The sequence below is a fragment of the Manacus vitellinus genome, unplaced genomic scaffold, assembly GCF_001715985.3.
Source record: "Manacus vitellinus isolate BGI_N305 unplaced genomic scaffold, ASM171598v3 scaffold_3_pilon, whole genome shotgun sequence".
Taxonomy (NCBI): Eukaryota; Metazoa; Chordata; class Aves; order Passeriformes; family Pipridae; genus Manacus; species Manacus vitellinus.
This window is the reverse complement of record NW_021940535.1, coordinates 39,745,863-39,761,341: the sequence shown is the minus strand read 5'-3', so window position 1 is coordinate 39,761,341 and position 15,479 is coordinate 39,745,863. Positions and strand designations below refer to the sequence as shown.

Genomic DNA, 15,479 nt, shown 5'->3' with positions numbered 1-15,479 from the left:
TAGGAGAATTTTTAGTGTTTCAAATTAACAAGTGTTGATTGAAAATTTGTTCTGTTTAATTTTAATATTTTTTTGTCCAAATAAATGAAAAGTGTGTATTTGTCTGAAGGAGGGCATCCTTTCTGCTGCTTAGAAAGTAGAGATGTTTTGTACAGAAATATTTTTTGCTTGTGTCTGTGACATGAACAACAGTTAGAGCTGTGAACTCAGCTGAAACTTCATTATATAATCAGAGAAAATTTTCTGTTGTTTCCTTGAAACTTAAATGCTTTTTTTTTTAATGTTCTGTGCAAGTGAATGTAGCTTAGTCTCCTTCTAAACATTTTCTAGAGACCCTGTTTTTCTCTGAGATACAAAAAGGAACAAGTCTGATTTTATTGCAAAACAGGACTACAATTTAAACCTTAGTTTCAACATGTGGATTTTCTGCTTTTACAGTACCAGTTATTTGAACAGAGAACATTTTGCTCCCTTGATTTTAAAGATCACAGCATTTGGAGCTTGGAGAGGCTTTGGAGAGAATTCAGATAGGAGTCCTGACCAAAAATTTGTCTTTCAGTAATTACAGAAACTGAGTCTCATCCATTGCCAATATCTGTGTTTCAAGGCGATTCTTTCAAAGGATTCTTTTTTTCATTTTAAGTGCTGTATAGAAACCAGCTTACACACCAAACTCACGGGTAGGACACGTGCAAAGCGTTGTGGCCAGGAGGAACTTTCCCAAAGTCCTTGTGCCTCATATTCACAAGTGATAACTTCCCAATCTGCCTTTTTTGGGGGCAGCAATTACTGTTTTCAAATTTCTGACCAATTCTTACAGCAGCAACAGTTTAATGCCAGCAGCCAAACATACACATCACCTTGTATTTGATGGGTTACTACAGTGTGACTTTGACTTTGCAAGCCAGGTGCCATCCCAACAGGTAGTCTTGGATGTTTTTTGAAACAACGTCGACAAAGTCTCTTCTTGCTTCAGTTTTCTCTTCCCCTGTCATAATAGCAAAAGAAAAATGAGGATCTGGGTGGAAATGGGGAGGAAGTAGAAACAGAGATGATAGAAAAGAAGATAACATGACTGAGAAGTTATTTTGATTGAGAATTGCAATCAGTGGATGTGGCTATCCTTTCCTATATATTCCTATACTTTATTCTCTCTACTGAAATGCAGACTTCAGAAATAAAGCAGGAGGTGTTACTCCCAGGCCTATCTGAGCAATATGGATTCTTAATATTAAACTAAGTCATCTGAAAAAGGCCTTAATGCCAGGGTTTTTAGACTCTTTGTTGTTTCTTTTGGGCAGCTTCTTCTTAGAATCTAAGGATACAGATACTCATAGTGTCAGTGTCCTTCTTTGTATTCTGGGATATCTGCTTCACCACAAATGCTAATGAGACCGCCAAAGTGGTCCTCTGGGTGTTCAAAGGGTGCAAGACAAGTACTGATTGCAAGCTTAGGACCATCAAGCAGAACTTTCCTTGAGTTATAACAGCTTGCGGCAGCCAGTTGTGTTTGAGGTGGGAGAGGAAGGCAGAAGCCTCACTGAAGATGAGGCTAAGAGTGGTCAGCAGCCTCCAGGGTGCATTGAGCAGCTCTCAAGATACTCCTGCCTGAGGTGGTAGTTGTCTAGGAAGTGCTATCCGGACAGTATTTTATAAAGAAATAATGAACTTGCAATTGCAGTATGGTTGATAGTGTCTGCCAGCACTAGCCCAGCCCTGCCTGCAGGGTGGGGGAACCACTCCCACTGGTGATCTGGGGGGCTAGTTTTGCCAACACCTTACTAGTTTGTTCCTCTGAAGTAAAACAGTTGGTGACAGCCAACTAAGTTGGTTGTGTCAGTTCTTTGTGCATCCTGACCATCATCTACAGTGTTTGCTGGTGGTGGCTGTTTGCCCATTGTTGGAAAAGGAGAGTGGGCAGGAATGCAGGCCCTGTCTGCCTGTGGGATTTGCTGTGTCTGCTTTGCAGGCCCTTTGCAGATCTTCATAAACTTCACAAACTGTGATGTATAGCCTTTGGCTCTACGGCAAAGCTTTGGCTCACGGGCAAAAATGAAAAGTAAAAGTTCTTGCAAAATGAAAGAAAAAGCTTTTGTTGTTATAAAAGTGGAAACAGAAGTGCTACTAATAATAGCAGCAAGTTAATTAGAGAACATGCAACAGTTCACAGAGCTTAAAGCCTTTATGTGGTAGCTGCCTGGCTTGTGTGGCTGCTGAAAGTCCTTCTCTTATCCTCCATCCAAAAGCTCAAAGTCTAGAGTTAAACTGTGTTGGAGACACCAAAGGAACTCTCTTTTTCCACCATAGTTATTTCCTAAAAAACATGAATGTTCTCTATGTCTGGAACCATGTCTTCCTGTCTCATTGATTTTCTCTGTAAAAGTGGAAATTCAGGATCTTAATTCTTAAAAGGGAAATGAGGATGCAAGGCTATCTGTACCAATACATGTTTGTTGCAGATGCTGCTTACCCTTAGGAAAGTATCTGAGCAGGTCAGGGAAGATGCATAAACAAATTCCAGAAGTGTGAATTACTCTGAGATAACATTAATTTGATTGCTTCTTGAACAGAAAGTCCGCAATGATTTCCAACTGCAGCTGAGTAAGAAATTGCATTCTGTGAATGCTGGTATTTTCCATACTTTTATTCACATATATGTAGTTCAGGTTCCCCTGATTGCAAGCCCTGCTGGGTGAAGGGATTTTTTATTTATTTATGGTAACAGGAGAGAAGACTAATTATTTATACATGCTGGTAAAGCTTCTGAGTTGTTTTTGATGTACAGAGCTTCCAAACTAATAAAAATTCATTTTTTTTTTGAAGTATGTCAGTTGATTTAACCATAAATACCATATGGCTTTACCATAAATATGCATATGTGTTTTAAGTCTGATATAGCAAACTGTTGCGAGAGAGAATTCCCTGACAGAAATCTCCTGGCTTCCAGGAAAACGTGTATGAGCTAACGTAAAACAAATATTTAGTAAATATGACATTATTGCCTTCTGCACCTGTCTTGCATATTTTTGAAGCACATTATCTCTGCACTGACCTGACGCTTTTCAACAGTATTAACCATATTTCGTGGGAAAATGTTACAAGGGGCAACTTTAGATAACATTGTTCTCGGAAGCTGATAGCCAGCAATTCAGTGAGGTTGTAGAGAAGGCTATTGGCTTTAACTGCTTTTAGATCATGTCCACTATTGCAATTTGGGCTACACTGGTCAAGGTGTCAGTGCCTGTTTGGGAGAAATACGTTTAATACTTCTGGATAGTACATTTTTCCTGTGGTAATAATATGCTGTGTTTCAATAATTCATAATTTTATCAACACAAAGGGAATGGATTGTTTTTTATGACTCATTATTTAAAAGATATGTGTTATTACTGTCACAATTATTATTATTACTATTTTAGTGTAGTCTCTATTTATGTACAGCTTGCAGGGGCCATGGTAGCTTTTTCACGTGAGAGCTGTTTGCAGTGATCTCAGAGAATCGGCATCTTCACTCAGAGAAACAGTCTGGGCATATTGCCCATGGTTCAAAAACTCTCTATTTGAAAGCAAATCTGTTTGTCTTGAAATATTGTGGCTTAGGGTCCTCTACAGCTCAGCAATTGCGTCTTTTGGAGCTGCTCTTCCTGAGATGAATGGCAAAGGGGTATGAATGAGCCTCATTGTTATGCAGTGTGTCCTGCGGTTAGAGGAGCCGAATGGAACAGAACTAATTTCTGCAGCATCATGGAGTGAGTTTCACAGAGGCTCTAAAATTCATGCAATTGTGCTATACCAAGAATTGCAGGCAGTGTATCAAGGTGAGGATGAGCTAGTAAGCCCTGTCTCTCTGCACCAATCTTTGCTATGATATAGGTCCATTAATGTGGCGCAGCGTTGCTGTCACGGCTCAGGCAGCGTTCTCTGCCACGTGGATACACATCCTCTGCTACGTGGTGCACATTTACTCGAGCCTGCCTTAATGGCTGAGGCCCTGAGTGCTGAGAAGTCTGAATCCAGCCCCTGTGCTGTTATCAGTTGACGACGCTTCCCTGCTGGTTTCTTGAAAATCGCTGTCTCCAAAAGCAGCAATGTGTGTTGAATAACAAACCCCTTCACATTCAGACTCTTCAGGTTTTGGAAAAGAGCCAACATTCTTGAAGAATGATATAGTGGCCAATAAACATCTGCGAAGTCTGTAAGACTGTCAGAAACAGTAACGTTTAAAGTAAAGATCATATCAGTAGCAATTCCCCTGTCCTGACAAGGCATTCAGTGCAAATATTTGTTCAGTCATCCTTGCTCTCATTCCCGTTATCACAGACAGTTTCATATGTTTTGCCAGAGGAGCAATTCCATCTTCTTCCACAAAGCGGTTCACATTCAAGGCCTTTGCAATGTTAAGTACCGGCCTACTACTGTTTCAGGACCTCACACACGTGCTCCTGCAGAGTGCAGGAACCGCATCTGTCTTAGGCAAAGACTCTGGTGTGAAATTTGCTTGCAACTTTCAATTTGTGAGCATCTGCAGTGTTAAGGTTTTGCTGCTCCTTGAGGATTCAAGCTCAGTCTGGCTGAACTATTACACTGCAGCAATCTCTCATGTGAAACAGTAGCCAGGATAGGCCTTAAGCTCTTCTAAGTATGATTCTCCTGCAGTTACTAGAATCGCACTGCACTAGGACTCAAAGTGTTTTAAACACAAGATGATGTTTGGAGTAGAAGGAGATGTTCCTGCTTCTTCAAAAGCCCTTGGCAAATAGGCAGGTCTTCCTGAATAACTCTGAGCATGCTGTTCTTCTGTTCCAAGAGCCTTTCCCTTTTTGCCTGCTTTGCTACACGGCCTCTCATTTGCTCAGTGAATAGGAAAACTGAAAACACAGCCCTTCTTGAGATACCTCCCATACTTACTAGAATCTCTGAGGGCCTGTTTAGAAGATGTCTGGGAATATTTAGGTTTGGGAAGAAATCCTGTAATGGAAATAATAATAGTGCAAGTTGTAGTGAGTAGGAGCATGAAGACTGCAATAGCTTCACAAGAGAAAGCAAAGGAAACAGAACTAAACAGTTGATTCAAAAATAATGCAATCAAACACTAAAATTGCTTTTGTGCAATTGGAGATAAGAATAATCCACAGGCAGCTCTTTCCTCTGCAGCTCAATCAGCACTGTTTATTTCTGCTGGTTATTCTCTATATGGTCAGGGAGGTGTGTGACTACAGCTTTCTGTGTAGGTTGCAGTAATTTCTCAGGATGCTGAATAAAGGGATTCCCTTCGCATTTTGAGCTAGATGAGGAAAGAAATACTTTTCTGACATATATGAGTTGGCCTGGTTTGAAAGATGCCTCAAAACCCAGCTCATATGCTCATTGAGTTGCTGCTTCTGTACCACCAAAGCAGTAATGTGAATGCAGCTGAGCACCTCTGAGGACAGGATGATTAATTTCGTGATATGCTGTTCAGTGCCATTTGATACATTCCACGTGGTCCTTTGCAAACTTTAATAAAGGTGTTTTCATAAGACATCTGTAGGATTTCACAAATGGGGAATCTAGGCACCAAACAATTAAAATTTGAAGTAATGTTAGATACATAAGACCTTGTGGATGCTCATGATTTCATGGCTTTATGTACACGCAAAGCAACACTTGTTGACCTTACTTACACCTGTGAGTTCTCAGCACTGCTGAAGTTGAGAACCCAGGCTCTCCAGTCGGAGTCTAGAGACCAGGGAATGTACTGTGGCACCTGTGAAAAGCTCAGTTAGAACAACTAATTGAGCCCCACACAAACCTGTAGCACAAGCAGAGAGACTGTCAGTCACTAACATGATTTACTTGGTGGTACCATATCCATCTGACAGTCTTTTCTTATGTTCTCTTCCTGCAACAGCCTCGGAGCTGCTGTGCCATGGCACTGAGGTTGTGTGGGGAAAGGTCTCATCTACTGCTGTGGGTTTGGCCCTGGCACAGTTCTGTCCTGTGCCATTGGGAAGCAATGACCACAGAAAATACCACATGTGATTCTGCTGCTTTATCTCATGGTATATTTAGTGTGAAGGCAAATTGCTTAATCTTTCCTGTTTTTATGCACACATAATGTACAAGCAGATTCAGGTATGTATATATTTGAAAATATCTGTATCTTCTTAGAGATATAAATAATTTTTAAAATTTTATATGTAATCCCCGGATTTGCAGGATTTGTTGTACAAAAGTTGTCTGGGTTACTGTGAGGCTCTTTTGTAGCTTACAGCCATTTTTATGGCTGTTTGATTGTTGAAGCCCTGCTGATACACTTTTCTTACAAGCTTCTTGAATTTTTATGCTTATCATCTCACAGAGTACATTAAGTTTGGGACATCAGTTAGGGACATCACTGGGGTTTAGTATTTGCACATGTGTCAGGGGAGGTTTAGGTTAGATATTAGGAAAAGGTTCTTCACCCAGATGGTGTTTGGGCATAGGGAAGTGGTCACAGGACCAAGCCTAACAGAGTTCAGAAAGCATTTGGACAACACTCTAGACACATGGTGTGATTCTTTGGCTGTCCTGTGCAGGGCCAGGAGTTGGACTTTGATGATCCTTGTGGGTCCCTTCCAGCTCAGGATATTCTATGATTCTGTGGTAAGTATTGTGAACATCTGACTACCCCATGCAGTGGGTGGAAGTAGCTGTGTTTAAAGAGATCATATTTGTCAGTCAGTTCTTTATCTTACAGGCGAGTGAAAGAAGCTGTGAATTTTCTCTTTCTGACAGACTTACCCATTCTTTACTCCATGCTGCTGGCTCAACACACCGTGGAAATCGGTTCTGGCATTGACTTAGAAGTTCCTCCACTTGCCTGAAAATACAGCACCTTGTAATTTAAATTGCCTTTGTGCAGCATATGCCATGTCTGAGCCTCCTTGGCTCCCAGGGACAGGAGAGGAGCTGGCTCCTGCAAGTGAGGCCGCAGGAATGGGGGGCACATTTCTCCAAATTCTGCAAATGGCTTCTGAAAATATCCTGTGTGCAGGCATTCATATCATAATGTTACACCGCATATGTAGGGTCTGCTCCCAAACCCACAGCCAACTAGCATAACAAAATCAGATTTTACTGCTGTAGTGTCAGCCTAGGGTTGAAATATGGCTTTGAAACCCTCCCTTTCACCCCACTTTTTAAATGAAAAACAATCGTGCTGGAGTGTAATAGTGCTTATCCTGGCTGCATTTTACTTCAGCTTTTTATTTTTAAAACCTTATTTTAGGCTTTAAGAGCTCCCAATTAAACTCTTTAGATCCAGAGTGAAAGCCTGAACATGCCTGCCTGCACAACAGCAAGTTTCCTGGGTGGGAAAGGAGATATTTTTTGTATTAAAACTAAAGAAAATTGACATGGTGGTATGTCTTCTCCCTTCATATTCCTTACTCTTCTTTTTCCCGATGAATCTTCATTTACCATTTTCTCATTTTTGTCACATCTCCCATACTCTTTCCTTTATTTCTTTTTTCTCTTTCCCTTCCCCTTTCTCCTCTTTTCTTTATTTCACCCTCCTGCTTACCTTCTGCCAAACGTGGTTTTCACAGTTAACCCCTAATGATTTGCAACAGGAGAGTGGACGACTTTATCCGGTCAGTCAGCACAGCACATGCTGTAAATCCCTTCCTAAATGACACACACAAAAAAAGAAGCCTAGGTCAGATGTTTGTTTATGCGTTGTGAAATGCATGTGGGAGACTATCACCAAGGAATCTGACAACATTACACTACTAATTACATGCCAACTCAATGAGAAAAGATTTGATTTCAGTCAGCTTTGCAGCAAACTTGAAAAGAAAATAATACCACATAACCGTCAGTTTGTTAACAGCTCGCCTCAACACTCCACAGCCCTAGCTCCCATTTTAAGCTCTGCTAAGATCTGGCTAAGAAAACAAGTCTCACACAGTGCCCTGCACCACACCAAGGAGAACACGCTGTCACTGGTCATGGGAAATTTAGAGCCAGCCGTGACAGCCTGAACAATAAAGTGATTTACGCTAGGTTTTTATCTAGTTTGCTAGCTCATAAATTCTTACATTCATGTGCATAGTCTAAGACTGTAAGACCATTTGCACCATGCTTATTATTATGTGGAGCTTTCAGTGCACTTATTAATGCAAATATTAATATAGACTTGCAAACTCAGTTCTCTTTTATGATTTATAAAATACACCTATCGCAGTCTCTGTGGGCATGTATACTCATTTTATAAAAATCACATGTATTAAAATGTAACTAGATGCCTACTCCCACTGCAGCAGGCTCTAGGCTGCACAGTGTAAAAAATCTTTGGGTTCCCAGGTATTCAGGAAAAAATCTTGAGTAGTAGCAGTCCTTCACAGTTAAAGCTTATATCTGAAATTTTGGTACAAGAAGCAAATTTCAATGAAAGATTTTCACAGAAAAGGCTTGGTCCTAGGGCACGATGGCAAAGGGCTAATTCTAACATTGGCAAGACCCAACCTATGGGCCTTAGGAGAAGATGCCAGACCAGAACTATAGCTGTTCCTAAAAAAAAACACTGGGTGAACAGGGAAAAATATTCACTCCAACTGTCACTGTGAACATAAATTGTCATTATGCAGTTTGTTCATCTGAAAGGACATAACAGCTGATGACAAGTCAGTTGTTATACTTGCTGTCACTGTGAAGCCAAAGGAGTGAGGTAACGGGGTTGTGGGGGTGACTTCATTACAAGCTGCTCTATAACCTCCTCCTGGAAGAAAGAGAGAGCAGTGGTAAAATAAAGTTTTGCTGAAAAGAAGCTTTCTCTAGAGCCTGGGCCCAGAGCTCATTCCTGCAAGTTTCTGACAGCATTCCTCCTCCCACCCAACTAAAGGATATAGTAATAAATCTTTGTCAGTAGAAATCCAGTAGGCCCCTGAGAGCAGACCAGCTGTGATTGGTATCATGTGCTCTCCCAGGTCACACTGCCTCGCTGTGTCTGCAGCCACAGGTCACCTGAAACTCCAAGAGGGACTTTCATCCCTCTGCCAAAAGGCTCTGCTGCATGAGCACTGCCAGCCCCAACTGGGCAGTTTCACACAGACCTTCCCAGTCTGGCACCTAGTTTGGGCAGGAGTGGCCTTACAAGGGACAACACTGAATGGATCCCACGTAGAGGTGGCCCGTGGTCTGCAGGAGGTCTGCCACCGGGGCGACATTGGGGAATATTTCTCTAGGAGACTCTGTTTGCAGTCTCTTCCAGCATGAGCTTTCCTGTCTACACTTCTCCATAATTCATCCTTAATAGATCTGTTGTCCCTGAGGAAACCTGGTAGGATGGTGCAAAGGGAAAAGGGTTTAAGAGTTTCAGTGCTGGATGGGATGAGTCCTGTCTGTGTGTAGAAGGCCTGTGGTAGTGTGGGTCGCTGGCTGAGCATGTTTAGAAATTCATTTGTCTGATTATATCAGGCTCAGAATAGGAGCCTGCAAGTGTAATCATGGGGTGGCCAACTCCTGCTTCCTCCAATTCAAGTGAGAGAAGCTGAGGTTTTCTTGTTTTTCTGAAGATGCTACAGTGTTTGCACCAAGATTAAATGACATTTCTTATAAGAGAGAAGAGCCTGGCCTGGTGCTTTGGGCTACAATTTCCCCTCTCTTGCATTGCTGAGCAGCCTGGGCTAAGCCACCTCCCCTCCCCAGATATGAGTGCAAGTTAGTGGTGTTGTTCGTGGTTTACTTTGGGATCCTTTGTGGGCAAAGGAGCTGTGGCAATGCAGAAGAATACAGGAACTCCAATTAACCTGATTTTTTTTTCTTGGTGACACGGAGATCTGAAACTTCTGGAATCAAGGTGTGCGTGTGTTGAGTATGTGACCTACAGAAATACCTCAGCTCACCACTAATTTACTCACACGTGTAAACTTCATTTTTCTTTCAACTGCCCCAGTTTATTTCCTGTTCCTCCCTCTTTTTCCTCTGCTTGCTTGTTTTGAAAATGCTGGTCAACACATGTTAAGCCAGAGTCTCCAAAACCAACAATAGAAAGTTCAGGAGAAGCAGCAAGAGTAACAACTGAATAACGTTGCCAATTTTAAAATGAAGATAAGTTATACAGGACCTTTTATTGAACCCACAAATATTTTATAGTGTTCACCGTTTGAGGCCAGCAGTTCTTTTTTATATTTTTCCTCTGTTTGGAGCTAGAATAGAAGGTGTGTAATTCATCAGGAATCTGTACATGTTTAGGTAGCTTCAAGAAATATAATGGTCATGTGAGACTGACGTGCTGTATCTTGCCTTCCATGTCCATTTTTCCCCTGCTACATAATGTTCTGTACCCTTTTCTCTCTGTCTCATTCCCTCATTCACACATTCTTTCCCCTGTTGGTTTCAAGCCATCTTTGCTTTGTCAGTGTTATCTGATAACACAAAGCAGTGTTTAAGCCAGTTGTTGCAGTTCAGCTTGAGCTGGATATAACAGCAAGAGGGGGAGCAATGTGGATGCTTCTTGGTCCTACATAAGTGGTCAGTCTTGCCTTTGCTGTTCCTGGCAGGGCCTTTAGGTAAAGTCACTTCGTCACCGTGCACGTGATATTCTTAGGCCAGAATTCCTATATCCAAAGAATAAAATGTAACTGTAATTAACATTATTTAGCACACCTCTGAAGTCGTCCAAGTATATGAAAGTTATTAGTTTGGATGTGGCGAACTGTAAGGATCTGAATCGTTCTGAAGTATTTGAATGTGCCACAAACACCATGTAGCCAGAGTACCTTTGTACATAGTAATTTGGAGGTAAGTGATGCCACTGTGCAGTTTAAGGATGGTTTGCCTGCAAGAACCCTGGAGTTTACTTCCTTTGGGTAGGCCTTTCTGATAGCAGAAGAACAAAAGAAAATTATATTTTAAATATAAGAGAAATCCTGGAAAATTGTGTTCTTAAATGATTTTGAAAAGGTCAAAATATTGCCTAGGCATGTTGTCTTTAGACTTCTGAAGCTCATTTCCATCTCTACTAAAATGGGATGCAGGTTACCTTGCAAGAGAGTTGTCAGTATCAGCCAGTGCATATTTATGATGAAATTTCATGATGAAAAAAAAAGCCATTTATATTATTAATAATTATGTGAGTCCTGAAAAATACCATGCTGTATCACAAAGCTGGTATTGTCTGGTATCTACACTCTTGGCACTGCATCCTACAGTAAACTATATACTGAAAATTCATACTAATGGAAAGGTATACAGGATTCCATTGGTAAGTGATTTATAGTGACTTCCTATTATAAACAAGAGGGAACAAATATCCCACCTAGCTGGTTTCTTTGGGCGGATGTTGAGAGCAGAATGAGACATTCCTGGCTGGGCAAAAGCAGATTCTATGGATGCCTGTAACTGGGAGAAGAATGAAGCACCAGAAAGTGAGGTACAAATGACAATCCCTAATTATAAACGATTGAGTTTCCATTTTCACAGTGTTTAAAACTTTCTGGTTATAGAGCAAGTGATCGCTGTTTTAAGTGATTTCTGAACTTGTTACAAAAAGATATTTCTGATGTTTAACATTAAGTAGATTTACTGTAGGATCTCAGTATATGCTGAAAGCCTATAAACGTCCTTTGACAAGAAGCATAATCCTTTCTGAGACAAAACAAAACACCTTCAGCAGCAGCTTCTTTTGGGTTTCAGTTAATAAATATGCTATTGAACACAACTTAGTTTGTTCAGGAAGGTTATTTGTGCTGGCCGGTTTTATGCTGTTGAGTTGTATTTATGTATGTATGTAGTAGCATAAATGCCATTGTTTACCCTTTCGAATAAGTCTTGAGAACAGTGTGAAATACAATGATTCATCAGCATTGGCCTTCCCTGGAGCCATTTGACACACTGATCTAAGCTTGACAAGTGTGTAGGGTTTTGTGTGACAGCCTGCCTTGATCCAAGTGAGATGGTGACACTCCTTCAGAAGAGAGCAGAGGTGGCTGCCACCTAAGGCGTATGAGCGCTTGGTGGCATATGACAGCTGTGGTGCATGCTTGGTACCTCCTATGAAGTGCTGCTTCTGGTGTGCTGAGAGAGGGCCCATGAGTTAAGTGCCCATCAGCACTTGCTCTGGGGTGAGTCCTTAGTGGAGGCTGCTCAGTGAGATTCAGTATGCTGCATCATTTTTCCATTCCTTCTGTCACCATTTCCAGAGAAGTTACCCAGCCCCAGCGCCATTTCCTCATTGCTTCAGAGAAGAAATCTAGGAGCATGTTGTGTGATGGTCAAGAAACTGAACACTTTCCATTTTGAGAATGTTGTTCTTTGATTATTGTCATGAAACAATCTCACCGAAGTGTTGCTTTTACAGTTGAAATATACTTTGCAATTCTTGTGCAGATACGTCAAATATCAGAAGCTTTAATTATCAAAAGTTTTAATTAGTAGTTGAGGGTAGACCAGATAGATTACAAAATGTGAACAAAAAGCAAAATGTTGGGAATGTTAGGTAAGATTCACTTTTTTTGTTATTGTTATAAATTTGATAAAATTTTGTCATCTATATTCTTTCTCTGGTGGCTGGAGAGCCAGACATGACCAGATTGCCTTTCTTCCAGGCTGAGCTAAACCATTAAGGCTGTAGTTATACTACCAGTGTACTAAATATCTATATACAAATACAGATATGGGTTATGGATGTACTAAATATCCAAAGGAGAGATGTGGTCCTCTCTCACCCAGTTCATAGCATATTCACATGAATGATAATACTGTCCAAAGGGAAAATGTGTGAGGAGTGGCCACAGAAGAGGTCTTGCTTAGTGATCTGGCTTTGCAGCAGCATTCAGGGATGTTGGACTGCGGTGTTAGATAAATAGACTGAAACCACTTCTTAGGGGACATCTCTGTTGTTTATGAATGGAGCCTGGACAAGTAGCCTGGGTAAAGATGCATGACTTAGATGGCAGTTTCATGGCATGTGAGGTGAACCCCACTTTTGCTTTGAGTTGGATCAGGTTGGTTTGGCTGGCAAGATGTCAAGGAGCGCATAAGGAATGGTTTTTGTCTCTCTCAGACAGATGTGAGCTGCTTGCATGCTATGGTAGTGCAAACTGGGGTATGCTGTCACAGGTTTGGTATAACAGAAAAGAATTTTTGGCAAGAAAAAGGGGACCTGTGCTTCGAAATGATGGATTTTCAGACTTCATTGTACTAATATGCTTTTACAGCAGTTATTAGCAAGAGCTTTGCAAATTATCAATGATGGTTTTATTGTAACTCAGTTTTGAGTTTCTTTGATATAAGTTATTTATTTGAAAAAATGTAAAATCTGAATGGAATAAGAAAAGACTTGTCATTCAGGAAACATCTTCAGCAAAGTTAAAGAATGGGCAGCTCTTTCCTTCTGGATTTTATTTTTTAGTTTTTCTACTGCTTTTATATACCATAGGCAGGCAGCTTTCATTGAGAGCTGGCTAAACACCAGTAAAAAATATTTGCAAATACTCCTTCAAATAAATGCTGGAATTGGAATGTGTGTCACCATTCACACCTACTTTCCTCAGAAGTTTGTACAAGCAATTTTTTTGTTCATAGGAAATATTTTCCAACAGTGAAAGAAACTGACAGATGCTGGAGAGAGGTATATTTATATCTAGGTTTGCTCTGGCAGTGATGTTCTCTATTACATGTCATTTCCATTTCTATGCCTACTGACCTATTCAGTCCAAACCTTTCCTTGAAAATTGTCTCTAATTAAAAAACAATGAAGCAGGGCTGAAAAATTCTTTGTAGCCAAGTACAGTGTTAAGAAGAAGACTTTTGGTGTCATTCAGTACCTCTTCCTGGATGAAAGGTTTCTTTTTTCCTTTGTTTGTTGTCCTCTGCATAGATTCGACTTCCCCTTTTTGAATCCCATTCAAGCATTGATCTAGGAATGCTTAAGAGATACTGATTTAAGGTGTGTGCTTTTAAACAAAACTTAAACTTTGGTCACCTGTGAACATTTTTTTTATAAAGCTGTTTTGCAAAAGCATGGAAGCCTGCTAAGCCAAACAGCTTGGCAAACAGCTGACCTCTGAAATTACAGGTGGCCTCCCTGCATTTCTTTGGTGAGACTGCGGTCTCCAGTGGTCACCTGCATGTGCTGGGCAGTGTGGCTGGGCTGAGTTATTGGCTGTATAAGACAATGGGACTGCTGGCTGTGGTGGGCAAGGTTGCTCATAAGTGGAAGGTGACCAAGGGATGCCATGTGCTTTGGCACCTATTCCACTGGAAGCTCTGTTTAAGGACAAGATCAACTTTTAATTAATAATCTAATGGAAATCTAGCAGTAACATTGATTTGTAGCTGGGAATCTGATCTCATAAAGATGTGCATTACTTTATGAGATTTATGCTGTATTTAGAGGCTTTTGGGGTCTTGTAGCCATGAGTGCTCATGCTGTTGCTGTTCCTTTCGTTTGACTTGTTTTCCTGCATATTGCAGTTGGGCATCAGCTTCTTGTTCCTCTATAATGTATTTCTGTGTCAGGATAGCAAACCTACTGAATAAAGCTTAGGCATTTCTGCCTGCTAAATATTTCTGGCTTCTCTGCGATGTGAGGATTTAATGAATGAACAAATGTTACTCTTGATGAGAAAATGTAGCTTGTGCCTGTGATGCAATTTCGTCTGAAGGCTGTTAACCTTCACGGGTTAACACACCAAGGTGTGCTTGTTACTTGTATCCTTCTCAGGCTGCCTCTGGGACTGAGGCGCAGCCTGGGCGAGGGGCACATTAAAACCCACACACATCATGTGTGCATGGGTGAGAGTCCTATTTTTAGTGCATACAAGAAGGCATTCACTGAAGGGCAGTGAAGCTGATTTTTATTTTTAGATTTTGCAATTCCTTATGTCCCTGGGATTTATGTTTTTAAAAACTGCTTTATCACCCTGCAAAATGTAGGTGAACCTTCAAGACCAGCTTTATTCTCACTATTGCCAAGATAACTTTTTTCTCGACACAGTCTGTGTGGGATATGCTGGACAAGGTTCAGTACCAGTTCTACCAGTGCAGTTCTGGTTCACAGTGAGGTTTAGTGATGTTCTGCTTCACAAAAGCCTGTTTTTGTAAAGTCATGTCTTGGGAACCTCTCCACAGCATTTTTGGTTGGCATATGCCCTGCTCCAAGCTCAGTGTAGCTTTCCCCAGGCAGATGCTTGCATGAAGCTTGCCATAGAATCACAGAATCAGCCGGGTTGGAAAGGACCTCCGAGATCATCAAGTCCAACCCTTGATCCACTACCACCTTGGTTACTAGACCATTGTCCTTTTTATGTGTCAAAGCAAAATTTTATTTTAAATCTGGTATCAGTTTTTTAATAAATCTTGGGTCCTTTTTCAATATGCCTGTTCCCTGAACGTTCTTTTCTTTAAAACTATTAAAATAAAATAGACTTTTTTTTCCTGTTTTCAGAAAATCTGGAGAATGGACCAAATAAGTGTGAAAGGTAAGGGACTTCACAGTTTTCCAAAATGATTGC

At 40.9% G+C, this 15,479-nt stretch overlaps 1 protein-coding gene across 1 annotated transcript in view; it reads left to right on the top strand.

The window, feature by feature from the left end:
- MKX (mohawk homeobox) overlaps positions 1–15,479 on the top strand; it is a 52,012-nt gene that overhangs the window by 33,843 nt on the left and 2,690 nt on the right. Inside the window, exon 6 of the mRNA XM_029961902.1 lies at positions 15,413–15,446. Within this exon, the coding sequence (XP_029817762.1) occupies positions 15,413–15,446 (34 nt within the window). The remainder of the gene's footprint in view (positions 1–15,412; positions 15,447–15,479) is intronic.